Source organism: Corylus avellana, chromosome ca2 (assembly GCF_901000735.1).
Source record: "Corylus avellana chromosome ca2, CavTom2PMs-1.0".
NCBI lineage: Eukaryota > Viridiplantae > Streptophyta > Magnoliopsida > Fagales > Betulaceae > Corylus > Corylus avellana.
In genome coordinates, this window is record NC_081542.1 from 46,043,057 (window position 1) to 46,060,601 (window position 17,545).

The 17,545-nt window shown below is 35.2% G+C and overlaps 2 protein-coding genes across 3 annotated transcripts; one reads left to right on the forward strand and one right to left on the reverse strand.

The window, feature by feature from the left end:
• The first annotated feature begins 342 nt into the window (after positions 1-342).
• On the forward strand, positions 343-8,092 carry LOC132169999 (G-type lectin S-receptor-like serine/threonine-protein kinase LECRK4). The gene is made up of 3 exons (XM_059580926.1): positions 343-868; positions 1,024-2,033; positions 8,087-8,092. Exons 1-3 carry the CDS (start codon positions 343-345, stop codon positions 8,090-8,092), a joined length of 1,542 nt encoding a protein of 513 aa, XP_059436909.1.
• A 4,608-nt stretch (positions 8,093-12,700) lies between these two features.
• LOC132172669 ((3S,6E)-nerolidol synthase 1-like) lies at positions 12,701-15,707 on the reverse strand. Of its 2 annotated transcripts, none has more exons than XM_059584212.1 (7): positions 15,488-15,707; positions 15,118-15,385; positions 14,636-15,008; positions 14,304-14,522; positions 14,079-14,217; positions 13,741-13,989; positions 12,701-13,047 (listed from the first exon to the last, which is right to left on the reverse strand). In XM_059584212.1, exons 1-7 carry the CDS (start codon positions 15,674-15,676, stop codon positions 12,757-12,759), a joined length of 1,728 nt encoding a protein of 575 aa, XP_059440195.1. In that variant the 5' UTR covers positions 15,677-15,707; the 3' UTR covers positions 12,701-12,756. The 2 variants fall into 2 exon arrangements, with proteins under 2 accessions (XP_059440195.1, XP_059440194.1); XM_059584211.1 differs by having other exon boundaries at positions 15,118-15,388.
• Positions 15,708-17,545: the final 1,838 nt, after the last annotated feature.

A 17,545-nucleotide genomic window follows, 5' to 3' on the forward strand; every position in this document is an offset into this window, starting at 1 on the left:
GTATACTACGTCAATTTAGAGGTCCTATCAACTTCGGACACCCTGCCTAATTAATTGTGTGATACATGAAACCTGCATAATGACAATGAAGTGAATTGCAATTAGTGGTTTCACTTTAAAGGAAGACTTGACCCCTCAATCAACGGAGAAACAAGTGTGTGAATCCATCCAAAGAGATGAAGAAATTTCTTAGTTTGTTTCAAACTTGTACATCCATGTGCTCTGCAAAGCGTGGGATTTGACAACTCATATACAAACCCTATGTTTATCTCTCTTACGCACCTATTAGTTGAAAATACAGAAAACAATACTGCCATTTTCTTTTAGCCTTCCCACCCCCCAATGGCTCCCATATCCATTGTTTTCTTCCTTGTGTTTACGTCCTTTGCATGTGGAGGAGCTCAACCAAATCAATCTAGCCGTATTGGCCCGGGCTCTTCACTCTCTCCCACAACTCAACCCTCTTCGTGGCTTTCTCCTGCTAGCCGATTTGCATTTGGGTTCTACCAGCTGCAAGGCACTACTGGCTTTGCTGTTGGAATTTGGTTGGTCAGTAAACACAACAAAACCGTGGTGTGGACGGCAATTCGTGATGGTCCACCGATCACCACGAATGCAAGGCTGGATTTTACCAAGGATGGTATGATGCTTTCGAGAACTGAGCGAAGACGATCGAAACTCATTGCGAAAGCAACAGGCTCTGTTTCCTATGCCGCCATGCTCGACTCTGGCAATTTTGTGCTCTGTGACAAGGATTCCAAGATAGTTTGGCAGAGTTTTGAACATCCTACCGACACCATTTTAGGAGGTCAGACTTTGTTTGCGGGAGGCCAACTCTTCTCTAGCTTAACAGAGATTGACCACTCAAGTACTCAACCGTATCACGGTTTCATCTCAAGATGCAGGATGATGGAAACCTTGTTTTATACCCAGCAAACACTGGCGACACTCCAGATGATGCTTACTGGAGCACAAACACTGTAGGCCTTGGATCTAAGTTTCACCTTTATCTCAATAATACAGGTCGTCTGGTTATCATCAACGGCAGTAGTTTACACACAGTTCGTACCTTGCATATTGCATCTTCGGCCACCAACAATAATACTATTTATCGTTCAACTCTCGATGCGGATGGAATTTTCCGTCTCTACTCTCACGGCTATGAAGAAAGTGGCGACTTCAACGTATCAACTTTATGGGAAGCGCTTACCGATCGATGTGAGGTGAAAGCTTTCTGCGGTTTCAACAGCTATTGCACATTCAATGACAACGAACCATACTGTCTTTGCCTTCCTGGGACTGATTTTGTAGATCCGAATGACAGGTCTCTTGGTTGTGAGAAAAACTTTTCGGAAGCAGTATGTATAGGTGGAAAAGAAAATGAAGCCTTATATCGCATCCAAACCATGGATAATATGGAGTGGGGAGATCTTCCTTATGTTGTGGCAGCGTTGTCAACAAAGGAAGAATGCAGCAGGTCTTGTTTGGAAGATTGCAGTTGTGGGGTGGCACAATTCAAGAGTGAGTCTTGCTGGAAACAAAGCCTTCCACTGAGGTATGTGAGAAGAACTAAAAATAAGGAGACGGTATTCTTTAAGGATGGTATAACAAGCCTTAAGAGCAGCAATGAAACTGATAACCAACAGGTGCCACTCGAGGTCGTACGCAAAACAGCAATAGTGGAAATTCTTCTTGTGACTTTTGGTTTTACAGCATTCTCATGTGTTGCCCTCGCAATCTCTGGCCTTTTCGTTTTCAAATGTCGAGTTTTGAGGTACCAAAGGCTAATAGAAAATGGAAACCTGGGCTTGAATGAGGAGGTCACATTGAGATTGTTTTCTTATAATGAGCTTAAAAGAGCAACAAATGGCTTCAAAGAAGAGTTAGGTAAGGGCTCATTCGGAGCAGTTTACAAAGGGGCACTGTACAAAGGTAGAAGACTTGTTGCTGTAAAGAGACTAGAGAAATTAATTGAAGAAGGTGAACGAGAGTTCCGGGCAGAGATGCGAGCAATTGGGAGAACCCACCATAGTGTTAGTTCTTGTGTTGGCTTAATTCAGTTCCAAAATGCAGATGCTACTGTTCACGGCTCAAACACTGATATAGAATGCTCAGAATCCAATCTCCACCGTTCATAATGTAGATTCATGTGTTATGAACGTCCCTGCAAAATTTCAGCTCAATCGGACCACAAATGCCCATCGATCGGAGTTGTTGATGAAGGCTGGACAGTCCGGGTCCGGACCTCCAGAAGCAGGGTCCGGACCCCATTTCCAGAAACTTGATTTTTCAAGCAGGGTCCGGACCTCAATTCCCCGGGTCCGGACCCCAGTTCCCGAAAGTGCATTTTATGAGGCATGTCCGGACCTCAGATCTGCAGGGTCCGGACCTGGGTGACTTATTAGGGTTATTTTCTATTTAAACACGATTTTGCTACATTTACAAGTAGGTATTTTATTGAGCAAATATCTGGGTGCTTAGAGAGAGAGAATTTGTTCTAGATTATTGTTGAAGAGAAAATACGTGAAGCCAATCGGAGTTCCGGTGAAAGGAAATCTTTTAGAAGAATCGTGCCAGATGTTCTGGAAAGGGCTACTGAGGTAGAAGTCAAGTGGGTCACTTGTCGTGTGCAAGGAAGAGTCAAAGGTTTTGTTATTCTTCTTGTATTCCTTATTCTTCTATTTAGTGAATTGATTTCCTGGGTTTGGCTGCCCCGGAGAGGTTTTACATTTAGAGAGTTCTCTAAATGGTTTCCTCTTCGTAACCAAATTTCTGTGTTCTTGATTGCATATTTCATATCAGTATTTGGTTGATTTTTTTTTAACTGCTAAGTTAGATCTGTTTTCTGGATTTTTTGTAAAACTCCTAGACGTGTGAGTAGGTGATAATTGGAGTCGTTTTAGAATTTTCAATTGGTATCAGAGCGGGTTCACTCTGTGAAGGATTTATTTCCTGAGTGTGATCCGAGACTCCATATCAAATGTCTCATACTGTTGCTCCTAATTCTCTTCCCGTCTTTGACGGAACAAATTATACGCTTTGGAAAATTCGTATGAGAGCATATTTTAAATCCATTAATGTTTGGCATATTGTCGAATCTGGATGGACACGTCCAGAAAAAGCAATAGCTGAATGGACAACAGAGGAAAAGAATAATGCTACTGCGAATGACAAAGCTATAAATGCTATTTACATCTCTGTTTCAAATGAGGAATTTTCTAGAATTTCTAGATGTGAAATAGCTAAGGAAGCCTGGGAAACTTTAGAAATCACACATGAAGGAACTAAGGTTGTTAGAACTTCAAAAATTCAAATGTTGGTTTCTCAGTTTGAGGAGATTAGAATGCAGGAAGATGAAACTTTTGATGAATTCTATTCAAAGCTTAGTGTCATTAGAAACTCTACCATTAATTTGGGAAAGAAAATGGATGATGCTAAAGTGGTGAAAAAAATCTTAAGATCTTTGCCTGAGAGGTTTATTCCCCAAATTGCTGCTATACAACAGAGCAAGGACTTAGATACTATGAGAGTAGAAGAACTTGTAGGTTCCCTTCAGACCTTTGAGCTAATTCTTCCTAAACACAAGAACACCAAAAATATTGCTCTTAAGGCAAAAAATGTTAAGGTTGACTCTTGTGGTTCATCTGATGAGGATTCTGGAAATGAGGAAGAAATTGCTATGTTTGCTAAGAAGTTTAGGAAATTCTTTAGAGCCAAGAAAGGAAATTTTAGAAATAGCAATTCACAATTTTATGAGAAATCTAGAAATGAGAATGTTGAGAAAGGAAAGTCACCTAAAGGTATCAAGTGTCACGAATGTGGAGGACATGGGCACATTCGTGTTGACTGTGCTAACTTGAGAAAGTCAAATGGCAAGGCATTTAATGTGACTCAAAGTGATGAGTCAGACAAGGACGATGCTGAACAAGGAGTTAATTACTTAGCATTTGGAGTTAGTTATGAGAGTGAGCATGAGAATAGTGAGTGTAATTCTCAAGACAAACAAGGTGTGTCCGATAATGATTCGGAAGAAGAAGATGATTTGCAAAATGCTTATAATAATCTCTTTGTGGAATACACTAAACTGAAAAAGCTGAATAAGCAGCAATTGAAGAAACTCAATGAGGTTAATCTTGAAAATGATCAACTTTCTGTCACCTTAACTGATTCTCTTGCTACTCATAATACTTTGATGTCTGAAAATCAAATGCTAATTGCCAAAGTGAAATCCTTAGAGAATGAACTGAATGAATCAAAGAATCATTTAACAAAATTCTCTAGTGAAAAGCTAAATCAAATGCTACATAATCAGAAACATTCGTTTGATAGAACTGGATTGGGTTTTGATAAATCTGCTATTTTATCTACTAATGTTGCTTCTTCTTCAAAGATGATTTTTGTGAAACCAGTGAACAAAGAAGATAGCTTGGCTGAAAAGAAGGTAATTTCTCCTCAAATTTCCAAAGGTGGAAAAGGTAAGGGAACTCTAACTGATTCCTATATGTCTAGTTCTAAGTCGAGAAGTATGCACATGTTAAGGAACCAACCTTCTCAAAGGTTTATTCCTACGTGTCATAACTGTGGTAAGATTGGACATATTCGTCCTAAGTGTTTTCAGCTTAACAGTCATGAGCCTAAAAGAGAATATTTCCATTCTAGAAATAGTTATGAGAAATTATTCAACATGATGAGAGACGTAGTAACACGGTTAGATGTCTTGGATAAGAGTCACACAGTTGTCCCTGATGTGAAGAAAGTTTGGGTCAAGAAGATTAATACCATTCACCCATTGAGGGGGAGTGGTAATGGACTCACCTAGATTAGGTGGGCACATAGACCATGCCTAGAAATTGAGCATATTGATATTTGTCTATAGCTGTTCTAGGGCATTTTTTTCTTAATTTTTGTTTGCTTTGTTTTTATTTTCTTTGATTATTTTTTATTCTTTTAGATTGTTTTAATTGTTAGATACTCAGTTTCTCATGTCTTGTGCTCAAATGAATATTTTACATATGAGTGGGGTCAATATTTCTGCAATTTACATCTATTGCTCCATATGTTTCTGATATACCTTGTTTTTCTGAAGACTGTTAAAGGAGTAAGAGTCAGTTTTTCTCATGTTCGAAATTGTGCACTTTTTGCCCCCATTAGGTTTAGATTTTTGTTATATGTTTGGAAATTTGGAGAAAACATTTTGTTTGGAAGATAGGCAGTGTAGAATCTTGCCACTTGACCAACTCGTTAGTTGAACCTAGCTCCTAAAAATTCCACCATTTTCCAAAAAAAAAAAAAAAGGGCATAAAATAAGCTCAGATGATTTCATTTTGCTTCTGTCTGTCCCTAAAGAAAGAATCAGTGATCAAATCATTGCGGAAATAGATGATTACTAAAGGACATGGTAAAAGAAAATGATCAGTCTCAGGGGGAGTGTATCGGATGAGGGAATCTAGGTCCTAACATTATAAGGTTTTACTGTGATTTGAATCAGACTGCTGGTCTTCCTTTACAAAATGTCTGCCTAGATTTACCTTTCATTGATGAAATCTTAGTTAATGGGAGTACTCACACACTACACCATCACATGAGATTTCTGATTATTGCCTACTTGACTGCATTCACAGACCAAGGTTGTGTCATGCATATGGTACATTTACGGTGTAAGTGTAGCTTGTTGATCACTCCGAATTGTTCAGATATTCATACGAGCATGCATGATCTATTGCTTATCTATACAAGTTTTCTTTGGTGTTTTGTTTTTTTTTTAAAAAAAAAATAAATAAAAATAAAAAATAAAAAATAAAGGAAAGCTTTTGGATATTCATTGTGCAATACATGAGTCATTGATGTGTTATCATGTGTGTTCATTTAACTTTTAAAGGGGGAGAAACATGCTTTGCATTTCCAGTTTCCTGTTGTTAATTGAGTCATACATTGAGGGGGAGTTTTGCTGATGTTTTTTTATAATCACGCATCATTTTTTTTTTATGAGTTTTATTTATGTCTTCTTGTTCCACATATGCCTTGATGTATTTTGTGAAGTGTTTCAGGAAACATGAAGACCTTTTGTCATTCTGTGACAAAAAGGAGGAGTAAATATGGGGAGATGATGGGATTGGCTCGACATTTTGGTTTTGTCACTGAATTGCCAAAGGGGGAGTTTGTTAGTTCTTGTGTTGGCTTAATTCAGTTCCAAAATGCAGATGCTACTGTTCACGCTCAAACACTGATATAGAATGCTCAGAATCCAATCTCCACCGTTCATAATGTAGATTCATGTGTTATGAACGTCCCTGCAAAATTTCAGCTCAATCGGACCACAAACGCCCATCGATCGGAGTTGTTGATGAAGACTGGACAGTCCGGGTCCGGACCTCCAGAAGCCGGGTCCGGACCCCATTTCCAGAAACTTGATTTTCAAGCAGGGTCCGGACCTCAATTCCCCGGGTCCGGACCCCAGTTCCCGAAAGTGCATTTTATGAGGCATGTCCGGACCTCAGATCTGCAGGGTCCGGACCTGGCTGACTTATTAGGGTTATTTTCTATTTAAACACGATTTTGCTACATTTACAAGTACGTATTTTATTGAGCAAATATCTGGGTGCTTAGAGAGAGAGAATTTGTTCTAGATTATTGTTGAAGAGAAAATACGTGAAGCCAATCGGAGTTCCGGTGAAAGGAAATCTTTTAGAAGAATCGTGCCAGATGTTCTGGAAAGGGCTACTGAGGTAGAAGTCAAGTGGGTCACTTGTCGTGTGCAAGGAAGAGTCAAAGGTTTTGTTATTCTTCTTGTATTCCTTATTCTTCTATTTAGTGAATTGATTTCCTGGGTTTGGCTGCCCCGGAGAGGTTTTACATTTAGAGAGTTCTCTAAATGGTTTCCTCTTCGTAACCAAATTTCTGTGTTCATGATTGCATATTTCATATCAGTATTTGGTTGATTTCTTAACTGCTAAGTTAGATCTGTTTTCTGTTTTTTTTTCTGTAAAACTCCTAGATGTGTGAGTAGGTGATAATTGGAGTCGTTTTAGAATTTTCAGAAGGGTTGAGGAAAACTGAAACTACGCAATAGTACTTGGGCTGTGGCGTTCGTGCACTAAAAAGGATAGGGGTGGCATGAATGAACCAACGGTAAAACATCGAATGGTATATCTTAAGAACAGAGTCAGTCTTATCTTTGTGGATACCAGCAGCAAGCCTCAGTAGCATGTGCTGCAGCCTTTGCAAAACATTCCCATTGACTTCTAAAAGAAACGACCTCTCAATGGTTTTGGAGCCAGAATAATCTGTAAACTGTCCAGACGTGCAGCATTTTGAAATCAAAAAGAGAGAGAGAAATGATAGTCAAGATAGTTGGGATCAATGAATAGTAAGTAATGTCCTACATGCAGCAACTGTGTGATTGAGGAAAAGAAAAGGTCCTGATGTAATGGGATTGTTCGGATTGTTACAACCTCTAGCAGATGGTTTGAAATTGATTCTAGAAAGACCTATTTCACCAAGTAGTATTTCTCCCTTAGAAAGCTGTTGCACGTTAGCACATCCGTTTTCTTCTTGATAGCGATGTGAGTTTTCATAATGCGGCAAATAAAAGAAATTTATAAGGCTGCAGGAATGGATTCATTGCAACATCTGACCGAGATTCAATAAGCCTACACAGAAGAAAGGAGGTCCAAGAAGTCGACCAATTCATCTACCCCACTACTAGGTCGTCATAGTGGTATTGACATAAGGCAAAAAAAATAATAACACAAGAAGCTTATTATATAACACACTAATACTTAAATTTGGTATCAAATGCACCACACCAAAATTACTACTTGGAGGAATCCTATGATAGTTGATGTCATCCTGGCATAATTGATGCCTTCATGGTATATTTGACATCTTTGTGACATATATATTTGATGTCTTTGTGGCATAATTGATGTATCTTCGTAGCATAATTGATGTCTTAGCGGCATAACCGTGATTACCACCCCGTCATGTGACCTTGGATAAATTCTTTGTAAAAAAAAATTCTTTTGTGGAAATTTGTTCGGCTCATATTGTTACATTAGCTCATTCTTGGCTTTTTGTTTTTTGTCAGAATTAGTAGATGGTCACTCGAGTTGAGATGCTCAGCTGGTCTTCGTAGTGAATTCTCAGAGCCTTGTTAGAATTTAGAGGTTTCAGCATTTATGTAGTTGTTTGAACCGTTAGAAAATGAGACTTGGAGTCAGGAGTTTGTAAGTATAGTGGACCCAAATTATGCACTGCTTCTGATTTATTGTGTTTGATAGTTATTGAGAACTTTCATACGAAAGTGTGTTTCTGTTATTAAGCTTTGTTATAATCTTTATAGTGAGCTCTAATTGAATTCGTCAAAAGTTTTAATTGGAAGTCCAACTCCCTTCTCCGTCCGAAGAAGGGGGAGTCTTTTGGGTAGGAACTCGTTTTTGTGAGAATCATTTAAGAGTATATTCCTGAAAAGCTTCAAAATGACAAATTAATTTGTGGTTATAATTTTTGAAAATTAAATCAAATGAACATAATTACATCATATTTGAAAAACAACTTTTAGCTTTTAAAATAGCAATAAAAAGTTTTCATAGTTATGTACGTAGCCCCTGAAAACTTTATTATCATAACAGATAATAAAGCAGTTAATTTTTTATTTTTTTATTTTTACCAATAAAAGAAATATTGTTGAAGAGCAAAAATCAATGAGAAGAACTGCTAAACAAGCAGCTAAGAGATATTAATGTTTATGCAGATTTCCATGAATTCTCCTAAACTAGGAGAATGGATGACGGTAGCTAAAAATGCTCCAAAAGCTTCAAACCAGCACCTAAATAGGTGTACATTGAATTTAAAGGTTTTTAACTAGGAATATTTACATCATAAAGACAATGCAATTCTCAAATTAGTGGCTTTAAAAGGTGATTGTTACAAGGCATATAATACGTGGGAGGAAGCTAAACAAGTTTTCTTTAACTCTACGGAATTGAAGAAATCCCCCCAAGGAAAACCTAACCATGGCTATCCGACTCTTGAACCGTCTAAACAAGACTATTCAGAGATTAAAGATTTTGATAATTCTAGAATCCTCAAAGATATGTACAACAAAATGTTGTTTGGAAATCCCAAATTTTAAATCAAAAAGGGAACTTCAAACAACATACGAGTTGTTTGGCAGAAAAAATAGCTGCCAAACAGCAAAAGTGGAGAAATTTATCATTCCATCAATCTTCTCAAACAGATAAGATGGGATGAAAAACGAAATTTTCCTAAATTAAATTATGGGTAAAGTCCACTTAACTCGTTCAAACTATCACCCTAATGACAATCTACCCCCTAAACTATCAATTGCGATAATTTACCCTCCAAACTACCAAAACAATGACAATGTACCTCCAATTTTAACAAAATGACAAAATTACCCTTACTAAAATAAAAACAAAAATACCAAAATTTAATTTTTTTTTTCAAAATTTTAAGGGTATTTTTGTCTTATTGAAAATTCTATAGGTGTAATTTCGTTATTTTGCTAGCATTGGGGGGTACATTGTCATTGTTTTAGTAGTTTGAGAGGTAAATTGTCGTAATTGATAGTTTAAGGGTTAGATTGTCATTGGAGTGTTAGTTTGAGAGAGTTAAGTGGACTTTACCGTTAAATTATTTTCTTTGTATGACTGATGTATTAGAAAGTAAGCTTTTAGATGATGAACTTCAAAAAATGAAAAGAATCTTTTTATTTGAAAAAAGCAAAAAATTTGCTTCCACATGATGCTTTTCAGATTTTTCAAGAAAAAATGAAAGATAATGGAGTTGAGATTAAACAGATCTCAATTCACAGCCATTCAAACACTAATCTTCAAGAAGGAATTCCCAAGTTGACAACTCTCATCAATAATGAAGAGTGCTTTATTGAAGATATTGAATGGAAACTTGCCAATCAAGTAATTTTCTAAGCATTGACAACATATCAATGGTGACAGTTTCCTTCTATGATAAGAACATTACTTTCTTATTTAGCGAAGAATCTAAAATGGGAAAAATACTTTACCTTCTAAATGGCAAGTTCACTTGGTTGGAGAATAAAAGAAAAAATTTTCTAGACTAATCAGATATGGTACTTAAAAGCCAAAGGTGAAGAAAATTTGTTGAAGAAAGAATGATTAATTCTCTAAACTTTGCTTATGATGAAGAAGTGAATTATTGGGCTCAAAACTTTTTCTCTTTGGCAAAGCAAAGGAAGTTAGAGACACTCCCATCAATAGATTCATGATCACTAATGATAAAAGATTATATGTTATTGAAGTCTCACTTTATTGCACCTGAAGTTCATATTACATCGAGCAAACTGAAAAATTGCTTGAAAATATGGTAACAAGAAAAAATCTTGATTTATAGGAATTACTAACAGATGACATAGAACACCTATGCGCGCTCGATAACAATAAAGCCCTATCTCTTCACTTTCACTAGAGGAAGAAGAGTGCAATAACCTTATCACAAGATGAAAGGATGAAGATCCTGCAAAAAGCTTGGTAAACCAATGTGAAAAGTAGGTTTGAGAAAAATAAAAGAAAATTTGGCCACTTGCATTCTATTGTCAAAAAGCAAACAAAAGATTTGTCAGCTAGCAATAATTATATAGATAAAGCCTACAAGAAGCATGATGGGACCATAATACCTACTAAACAATAATTATATGGATAAAGCTTACAAGAAGTATGATGAAACCATAATACCTGCTAAACCAAGATCGAGAACCTAGCCCTTATAGTTAAAAAACTAAAAAAGTTAAAATGCTACAAGCTAGCCTTAGTCTTGTAGGCTAGTCCTTTAATCAACTAGTGTAAAGATAGCTCTGTCTTTTAGTTTCTCTCTCTTCTATAAATAGTGTTTGTTGAGTCCTCGTAGATCTATCATTAAACATTGTTAGGTATTATATGTGTAGTGTAAAGGGATACAGTCTCATATTGAAAGTATGCAAGAAGTATGAGTGATTAATATAATACTATTGAGTCCAAACTTATAGGATTAAGCTCTAGGTTGTGTGGAATCTCAATATACTATATTATGGCTCATCAGTCTTCCTAACAATTCAAAATAAAACGATTATGCAGGAGTGTTACACATCCCAAATTTTCTTTTAAAAAATTAGTTTTCAAATGATGTGTCATCATCTCATTAGATTTATTATTTTGGAAAGTATGTCACAAACTTATGGAATTGTAACACATCATTTAGAAACCAACTTTTAAGAAAAAAATTTAAAATGTGTAGCATTTCTGATGATCACGATATATATATCGCAAAAGGTAAATCTATAAAAATTCATAAATATGTGCAAACGTTGCCATATAATGGCTCCTCTTTCATTTCATGCTCCAACTTTTTAAAACTGGTTTTAAAACAAAAATGATTTCTAAAATTGGTAAAATAAAAAGAAGAAATCCAAATGAATCTAGTGGGGCGAGTCCTACTATGTGGGGCATAGGACAAATATTAAAAAAATAATAATAATAAAAAAATTGTTATTATTTTTTTTTGTTAAGTTTTTATGAGTTAATATTTAGTTTTTAATGTCTCAAAACTTATTTTTGGATTTAAAACTAAAATCTAGAGGTGAAAGGTTAACCATTTAGAGATGGTATCACCTAAAATTTTTTTTTATAAATTTAATACTAATACTTTGAATTTAAATTTTCTTTTAATATCTCTCTTTATCAATTTAAAAAAAATAAAAAGCCAAATGTGACGCATGAAGCAGCAGAGTATCTCTATTCCTGTTGGGGCAGATATGGTAGTTAAGGAAGATGTGGTTAAGGTTTGTTCGTACTTTCATGTAGGAACCAATGGGAATCTTTAGCTTTGTCTACAGCTATGCACAAACTTTTAAAGCAAAACACGGTTACACGTACGGATGGTCCCGATCGATCACGTGAAAGTCGGCTTCAGTCAGGTAAGAGGTCGTCAATTAGGCCCTGGCCCCTGTCCCACGTACGTCTGAGGAAAACGTTGATGACAAACGCCACCTCGTCAAACATGTATACGTTATAACTAACTTAGGGAATAAATTTTGTATAATTAATCTTAACGCTTGATTTTAATTTCCAATTAATTAGATCTTAAAATTTCAACTACGTATAATACGTATTAAATAATTTCAAAATCTTTACAATTTGAATCATTAATTAAAATTAGAGAAAATTATAGTTTACCCCTTCAAAGTTGACAGCGTTTTTCAATTCGAATATCAAAGTTTCAATTTTTAGAATCCACCCCCACAAAGTTTCAATTTTTTTCAATTCGACCAATATTATTCCAAAATTTCCATATTGCCCATGATTTTTTTTTAAATTTTTTTATTTTTATGAAAAAAAAAAATTGTGGGTGCAAAAATGGCCAGATGGGCAAAGAGCCACCCCGGATTTTTTTTTATAAAAAATAAAAAAATAAAAATTAGGGGCAATATGGGAAGTTTTGGATATAATTGGTCAAATTGTAAAAATTTGAAATTTTGGGGGGTTGAACTGCAAAAATTAAAACTTTGATGTTCGAATTGAAAAACGCTGTCAACTTTGGGGGGTAAACTGTAATTTCCCTTAAAATTACAACACGTGATTCACAAACCTATGAATTCTTGTTATTTATTTTAGTTATCTTAAATTCACGACTAAGAATGTTGATTGCAATTGAGAAGATATATATAGGCTTCTTCTGAACACAAAGATTATTGAGTAATTTTACATGATATTAATTAGCTAATTACATAGTGAAACTTTCATAAAGCATGGATTTCATGTGCTCCTCGAGGCTTGGAAGGCAATGGTTGTTGTCATAACTATACAACAATGGAACCAATCTTGCAAGATTAAGAGAAGCCTTAGTGAATGTTGCTGGAAATGGATTTGGAGAGAGGCACTCTTTGTTTAGCTGCTTCCACGCGTATGAAATCATACCAACAACTTTCTCTCGTGACTCTTTGATAGAGCAGCCTTCATTTTCCTGCATGTAGTAGTCTATGTATGATCCGTCGTGGCCGTCTTGACTCTCATCCTTCAATTACACGTTTAAAATATTAATTAAATTATTCAATAAGAAACACATGCAAGAACTAGTTATATTAACTAGGTTGACTTTCGAATTGGTCTTTGAATAATCCAAAACTTTTTTGTTTGAGGGTTTAGGGCCCGTTTGGGAGTGCGATTTCAATAAGTGCGATTTTAAAAATTGCGTTTTTCAAATCACTACTTTTTAAAATCGCACAGGCGTTTGGTAAAACATACTAAAAATTACTTTTTTTTATCAATTGAGTGTTTGGATAACATTAGCATATAATTGCGGTTTCATGACCAAATTACCAATGAGGATGAACAAGACAGAGAGGATGAAGAAAAAAAAAAAGAGAAAAGAAGAAGGGTTTTAATATATTTTAGGTGGATATTCTTTGTATTTTTTTCATTCCCGTTCTAAAAAAGGTAACTATTGCGCCAAATATCTTTTTAATAGAACTCGTGATTTTGTTTTAAATTCGCACTTTTTCAAATAAGCACCCTCTAATCAGCTTATGGAAATCGTAGATTTTTTTGCGACTTTACAATTTGCGTTCTTAAAATCGCAATCTCAAACACCCTAAAGTTGCGATTTGGTTTAAAATCGCAGATTATTGTTTTAAAAACGCACTCCCAAACGCACCCTTAGTTAATCAACAGGATGTGATCGGACTTTATATTTCCTATATAAACTTACCATGGCACTTCCCAAGTCATCCCAAAGCCGAAGAATCGTGCCCGGAGAAGATATAATCCCCGGAATGTTATCAACAAGTTGTACAGTTTCCTTATTTAAACGGTGACCCAAAAGGAAGAAAATGTGAACTAGAACCACATGAACCCCTGAACTAACAACTGCGTTCGTCAAATACTCTTCGGACTTCGGCGACCGCCCTGTAGCAAACCATTTTGCCTCCACTAGAAAGGCATTGAACAAAACCGCCCACTGCAAAAAACAAAGTAGCTAGGTTAATTTCATGTTGGTAATTAATTTGGATGAAATATATATATATAAACAAGAAATATTATATATACCGTTTTTCTTAGAGAGTCTATGGGGTTCCATCCATGCTTCCGATATATCTTGTAGCTAATTTCGTTGGTGATGTCGTAAAGAGCCTTGAAGCAAATCTTCATGTACTCGGGGAGTTGCTCAAGAGCAGCAAAATCCCATCTGTGTGCAGCTTATTAATCAGTAATGGTTGATAGGGGAAGAGAAGAGAAAATTAACTCGAGTGATAGATATATATATATCCGTACATGTTGACAGCTTCTGTGAAGAGAGTGAGTTCCTCAAGCGATCCATAAACATCGAAAATGTCGTCTATTATGTAAATAAGAGAAATGGGTTTTGTGAGCTCAACCCTTTCGTCTGACATATCTGGATCTGTAAGACAGGCCATGGAAACAGTATACCATTTGAGTGGTTGGTCTCTGGCAAACTTTAGCTCCTTAGACAAACCAACATCTGTCCACCATCTATATATGACGACAAAAATTGACGTTAGAGGTGAGAATAAATTATCTTGGCAATGATATATATATATCAAGTAATTAAAAACAAGTGATCATTAATAATTAATTAAACTTACTTGGAAATTTGAACAATTTCCTTTTGGTGCATGGATTGGACCATATTGAAATCCATTTTTGCTAGTTGCTGTAAATCCTTTAACCATCCATTTTTGTCTTGGAAATTTCCAATAAAGTTTTTAACCATGAACCTCGCCAAGCTTTTGTGATAAGGATGCCTCAAAGTACTCCCAACAACTCTGACTTGGTTATCATCAAGATGTCTCACCCGTGCATTCAGGAGCCGCTCGCTAAAGTTTCCAGCTTCTTCAAGTATGTCTTCACCTTCTATACCTAGCTGTGAAGCTTCATACAAAGCCATCAATCCGTCAATGTCTTCAGCCAGTTCTTTGTTAAACTTTCCTTCTTTGTCCTTAAAGTTGTTAAATATATCTGTTCCAAACCATATATAATTAATGGCGTTAATTAACATATAGATATAATCAATTCTAGTATAGAATAAGGTTTTAGAGGCAAAGAAAGGTTATTAATTAATACCGACCAGCAGGCACATAGTAGCCTTGTTGTCTCAAGAGTCGAAAGCGTAGAGCAACCTCATGAAGCTCATGGCCGCAGTCACCGTGAGAGATGTATTTTAGATATTGGCTATGTAAAATTGCTTCAATCTCTTGTTGGAAGTAGTAATCAATTCCCAGGCGTTGAACAGCATTAATCATGTTTAAACTTTCAAATGGATCATCTTTTCCTACTTTCCTTAGTACATGCCCGCATTCTTCCATTTTCTGTTCATGTTGGAGGCTAAAATCGTCCTGCTGATGAGATCACGAAGAGAGTGAGGTTTGGAAATTGGAATTGAGCACATCAAGTTTTAGCGAGGTACGTAATTAATTAAGAAGCACAAAATTACTTACCCTACCACGTTGACGTTCTAAGGGAGTAGACCACAAAATAGCGTTATCTTGATGGGCAATGCTCCAATCTTTGTGAGCACTAGGCAAAGAGGTGAGGCTGAAGGGGTTTGAATTGGGAGTTTGTGGAATTCTTTTTGGAGCAATTGGAGGAATGGAGGAAGCAAAGAAAGCTTTAGTAGACAGTGCCATGGAGAATTAATGAGTAATCACAGGGAGAGAAGGTTTGGTTTGTAATTTTGATGGTACGAGTAGCTTGTTGGCAACGTATTTATAGGATTCGAAAGATGCTTTCGGAAACGTTTTTAATCCTCTAAGACACATGTTTCTCGTTTTTAATCTTCGAATATCTATTTGAAAGTTGAAACTCTGCTCTCTCTTTGTCTTGACTTTTTTGTCAGCATCGATCTTCGATCAAGTTAGTTTTTAATTAAATCATACAAATTAAAAAGTAACCATCTTGCTACTCCCCTTCACCCATCACATCCATTTTAACTAGTACTAGCGTGTGCTGCGTGTGGCGTGCCCCACCCGTCTACTTCCTTACCACCCACGCTTATTTTTACATTATTTTTTCATGTACATGATCTGTTTTGGCACTTCTATTTTTTTGGAAAATAAAAAAATTTTGTGGATATTTTTTATTAGGAGGATAATTGAAATTTTACAAGATTTGTATTGAAAAATAAACGAAAAAAATGGACAGTCTATTTAAAAGTTGGATAAAACCTATATGGCTAATTGTAAAAATTAAAAACCAAAATACTAACCTGAGTAGTGATAATGGAGTCATCGGCGTGGTGAACAGTCTCTCACGCCGGTTTATTTTATAATATAATTTTTTTTAATATTATTCTTTATAGATTTTTTTAATAATATTTTATATTATAATAAACCGGTGTGAGTGACTGTTCACTCACACCTGCGTCTCCATTATCACTATTGTACTAACCTAGAACTTAATAACTTTAGTATATATATATATATATATATATATATATATATATATATATATATTTCGGTACGTATAAGATTGTTCATTAATTTGTTGGTAGCTAGGGAAGCAGTTCTGCTTAAATTGCAAAATTTGTCTTCTGTTTCTTTGGGCTTCTTAATTAACAGCCTCTTGTGCTTGATTCATTTGTTAATTAAAGCTCAATTACCGTTTAGTATCAAGTAAAGAAAGACTGTCAAAAGTTCTAGAAAACAAATTCTTTGCAAAATAAAGTTTAATTCAATATGGTAAAATCAAGTATAAGTTGCGAATGGTCAGAGAGTTATATTCTACAGTTCTATTCCAATCTAGTGAGGGTTAATGTGGCAGCTAGTGTCCACTAATAGCCATTGGTTTATCAGTCAATGTTAAAAAAGAAAAAAGAAAAAATACTAATGAACATTGCCGGCCACATCAACCCAATTAATTAGATGAGAACGAGATAGAAATGTAATATTTAGCATTTCTTTTAATTTAAATCTTACTAAGAGAACTAGATAAAAATCATTTTATAAAAGCCCAGGATTAATGCTTAAAAAAGGTTGGGGGAAAAAGCATATTTAGCACTTAAAATTTTGCCTTTTTTTTTTAAAAAAAAAATTAATCTCTAAATTTTTAATCTCTGTTTAAATTTTAAATAGGTCTCTTTATTATTTTACAGTCAAAATTAATAATTTTCTATCGTCACATGTGTCACATATTCATATCAGTGCCTCTCTCATCAACACTAAAAGTAAATAAAAATTAAAAATTAAAAAAAGGAAAAAATACACATATTTTCTAAAAATTAATTAACTCCCAATTTGTAATACCCTCTCTCGAACTAAAGATTACATCTTCCACCAAACAACAAAAATTTGTAATTTGCGCATGCATGTTGTCAATGAGATAAAAATGCCCTTATAGTTTTTTCAATAAATACGTAACTATAGAAATTTTGAAAATTAAAAATTAAAAAAAAAAAGAGAAAAAAAAAAAACAGAGGATTTGATGAAGATATTGTTGTAATTTTTAGTTAGAAGCTGGCATATTGCAAATTGAGTGTTAGTTTGAAGGATATATATATA

What these genes read in the sequence shown, in the direction of transcription:
- LOC132169999 (XM_059580926.1), top strand. Translation starts at nt 343, where the DNA reads ATGGCTCCCATATCCATTGTTTTCTTCCTTGTGTTTACGTCCTTTGCA. An exon ending in AACAGAGATTGACCACTCAA is followed by an intron (nt 869 to 1,023) that starts GTACTCAACCGT and finishes TCAATAATACAG; the next exon opens with GTCGTCTGGTTATCATCAAC.
- LOC132172669 (XM_059584211.1), bottom strand. Translation starts at nt 15,676, where the DNA reads ATGGCACTGTCTACTAAAGCTTTCTTTGCTTCCTCCATTCCTCCAATT. An exon ending in AGGCTACTATGTGCCTGCTG is followed by an intron (nt 15,009 to 15,117) that starts GTCGGTATTAAT and finishes GGTTTGGAACAG; the next exon opens with ATATATTTAACAACTTTAAG. An exon ending in GAAATTGTTCAAATTTCCAA is followed by an intron (nt 14,523 to 14,635) that starts GTAAGTTTAATT and finishes CGTCATATATAG; the next exon opens with ATGGTGGACAGATGTTGGTT.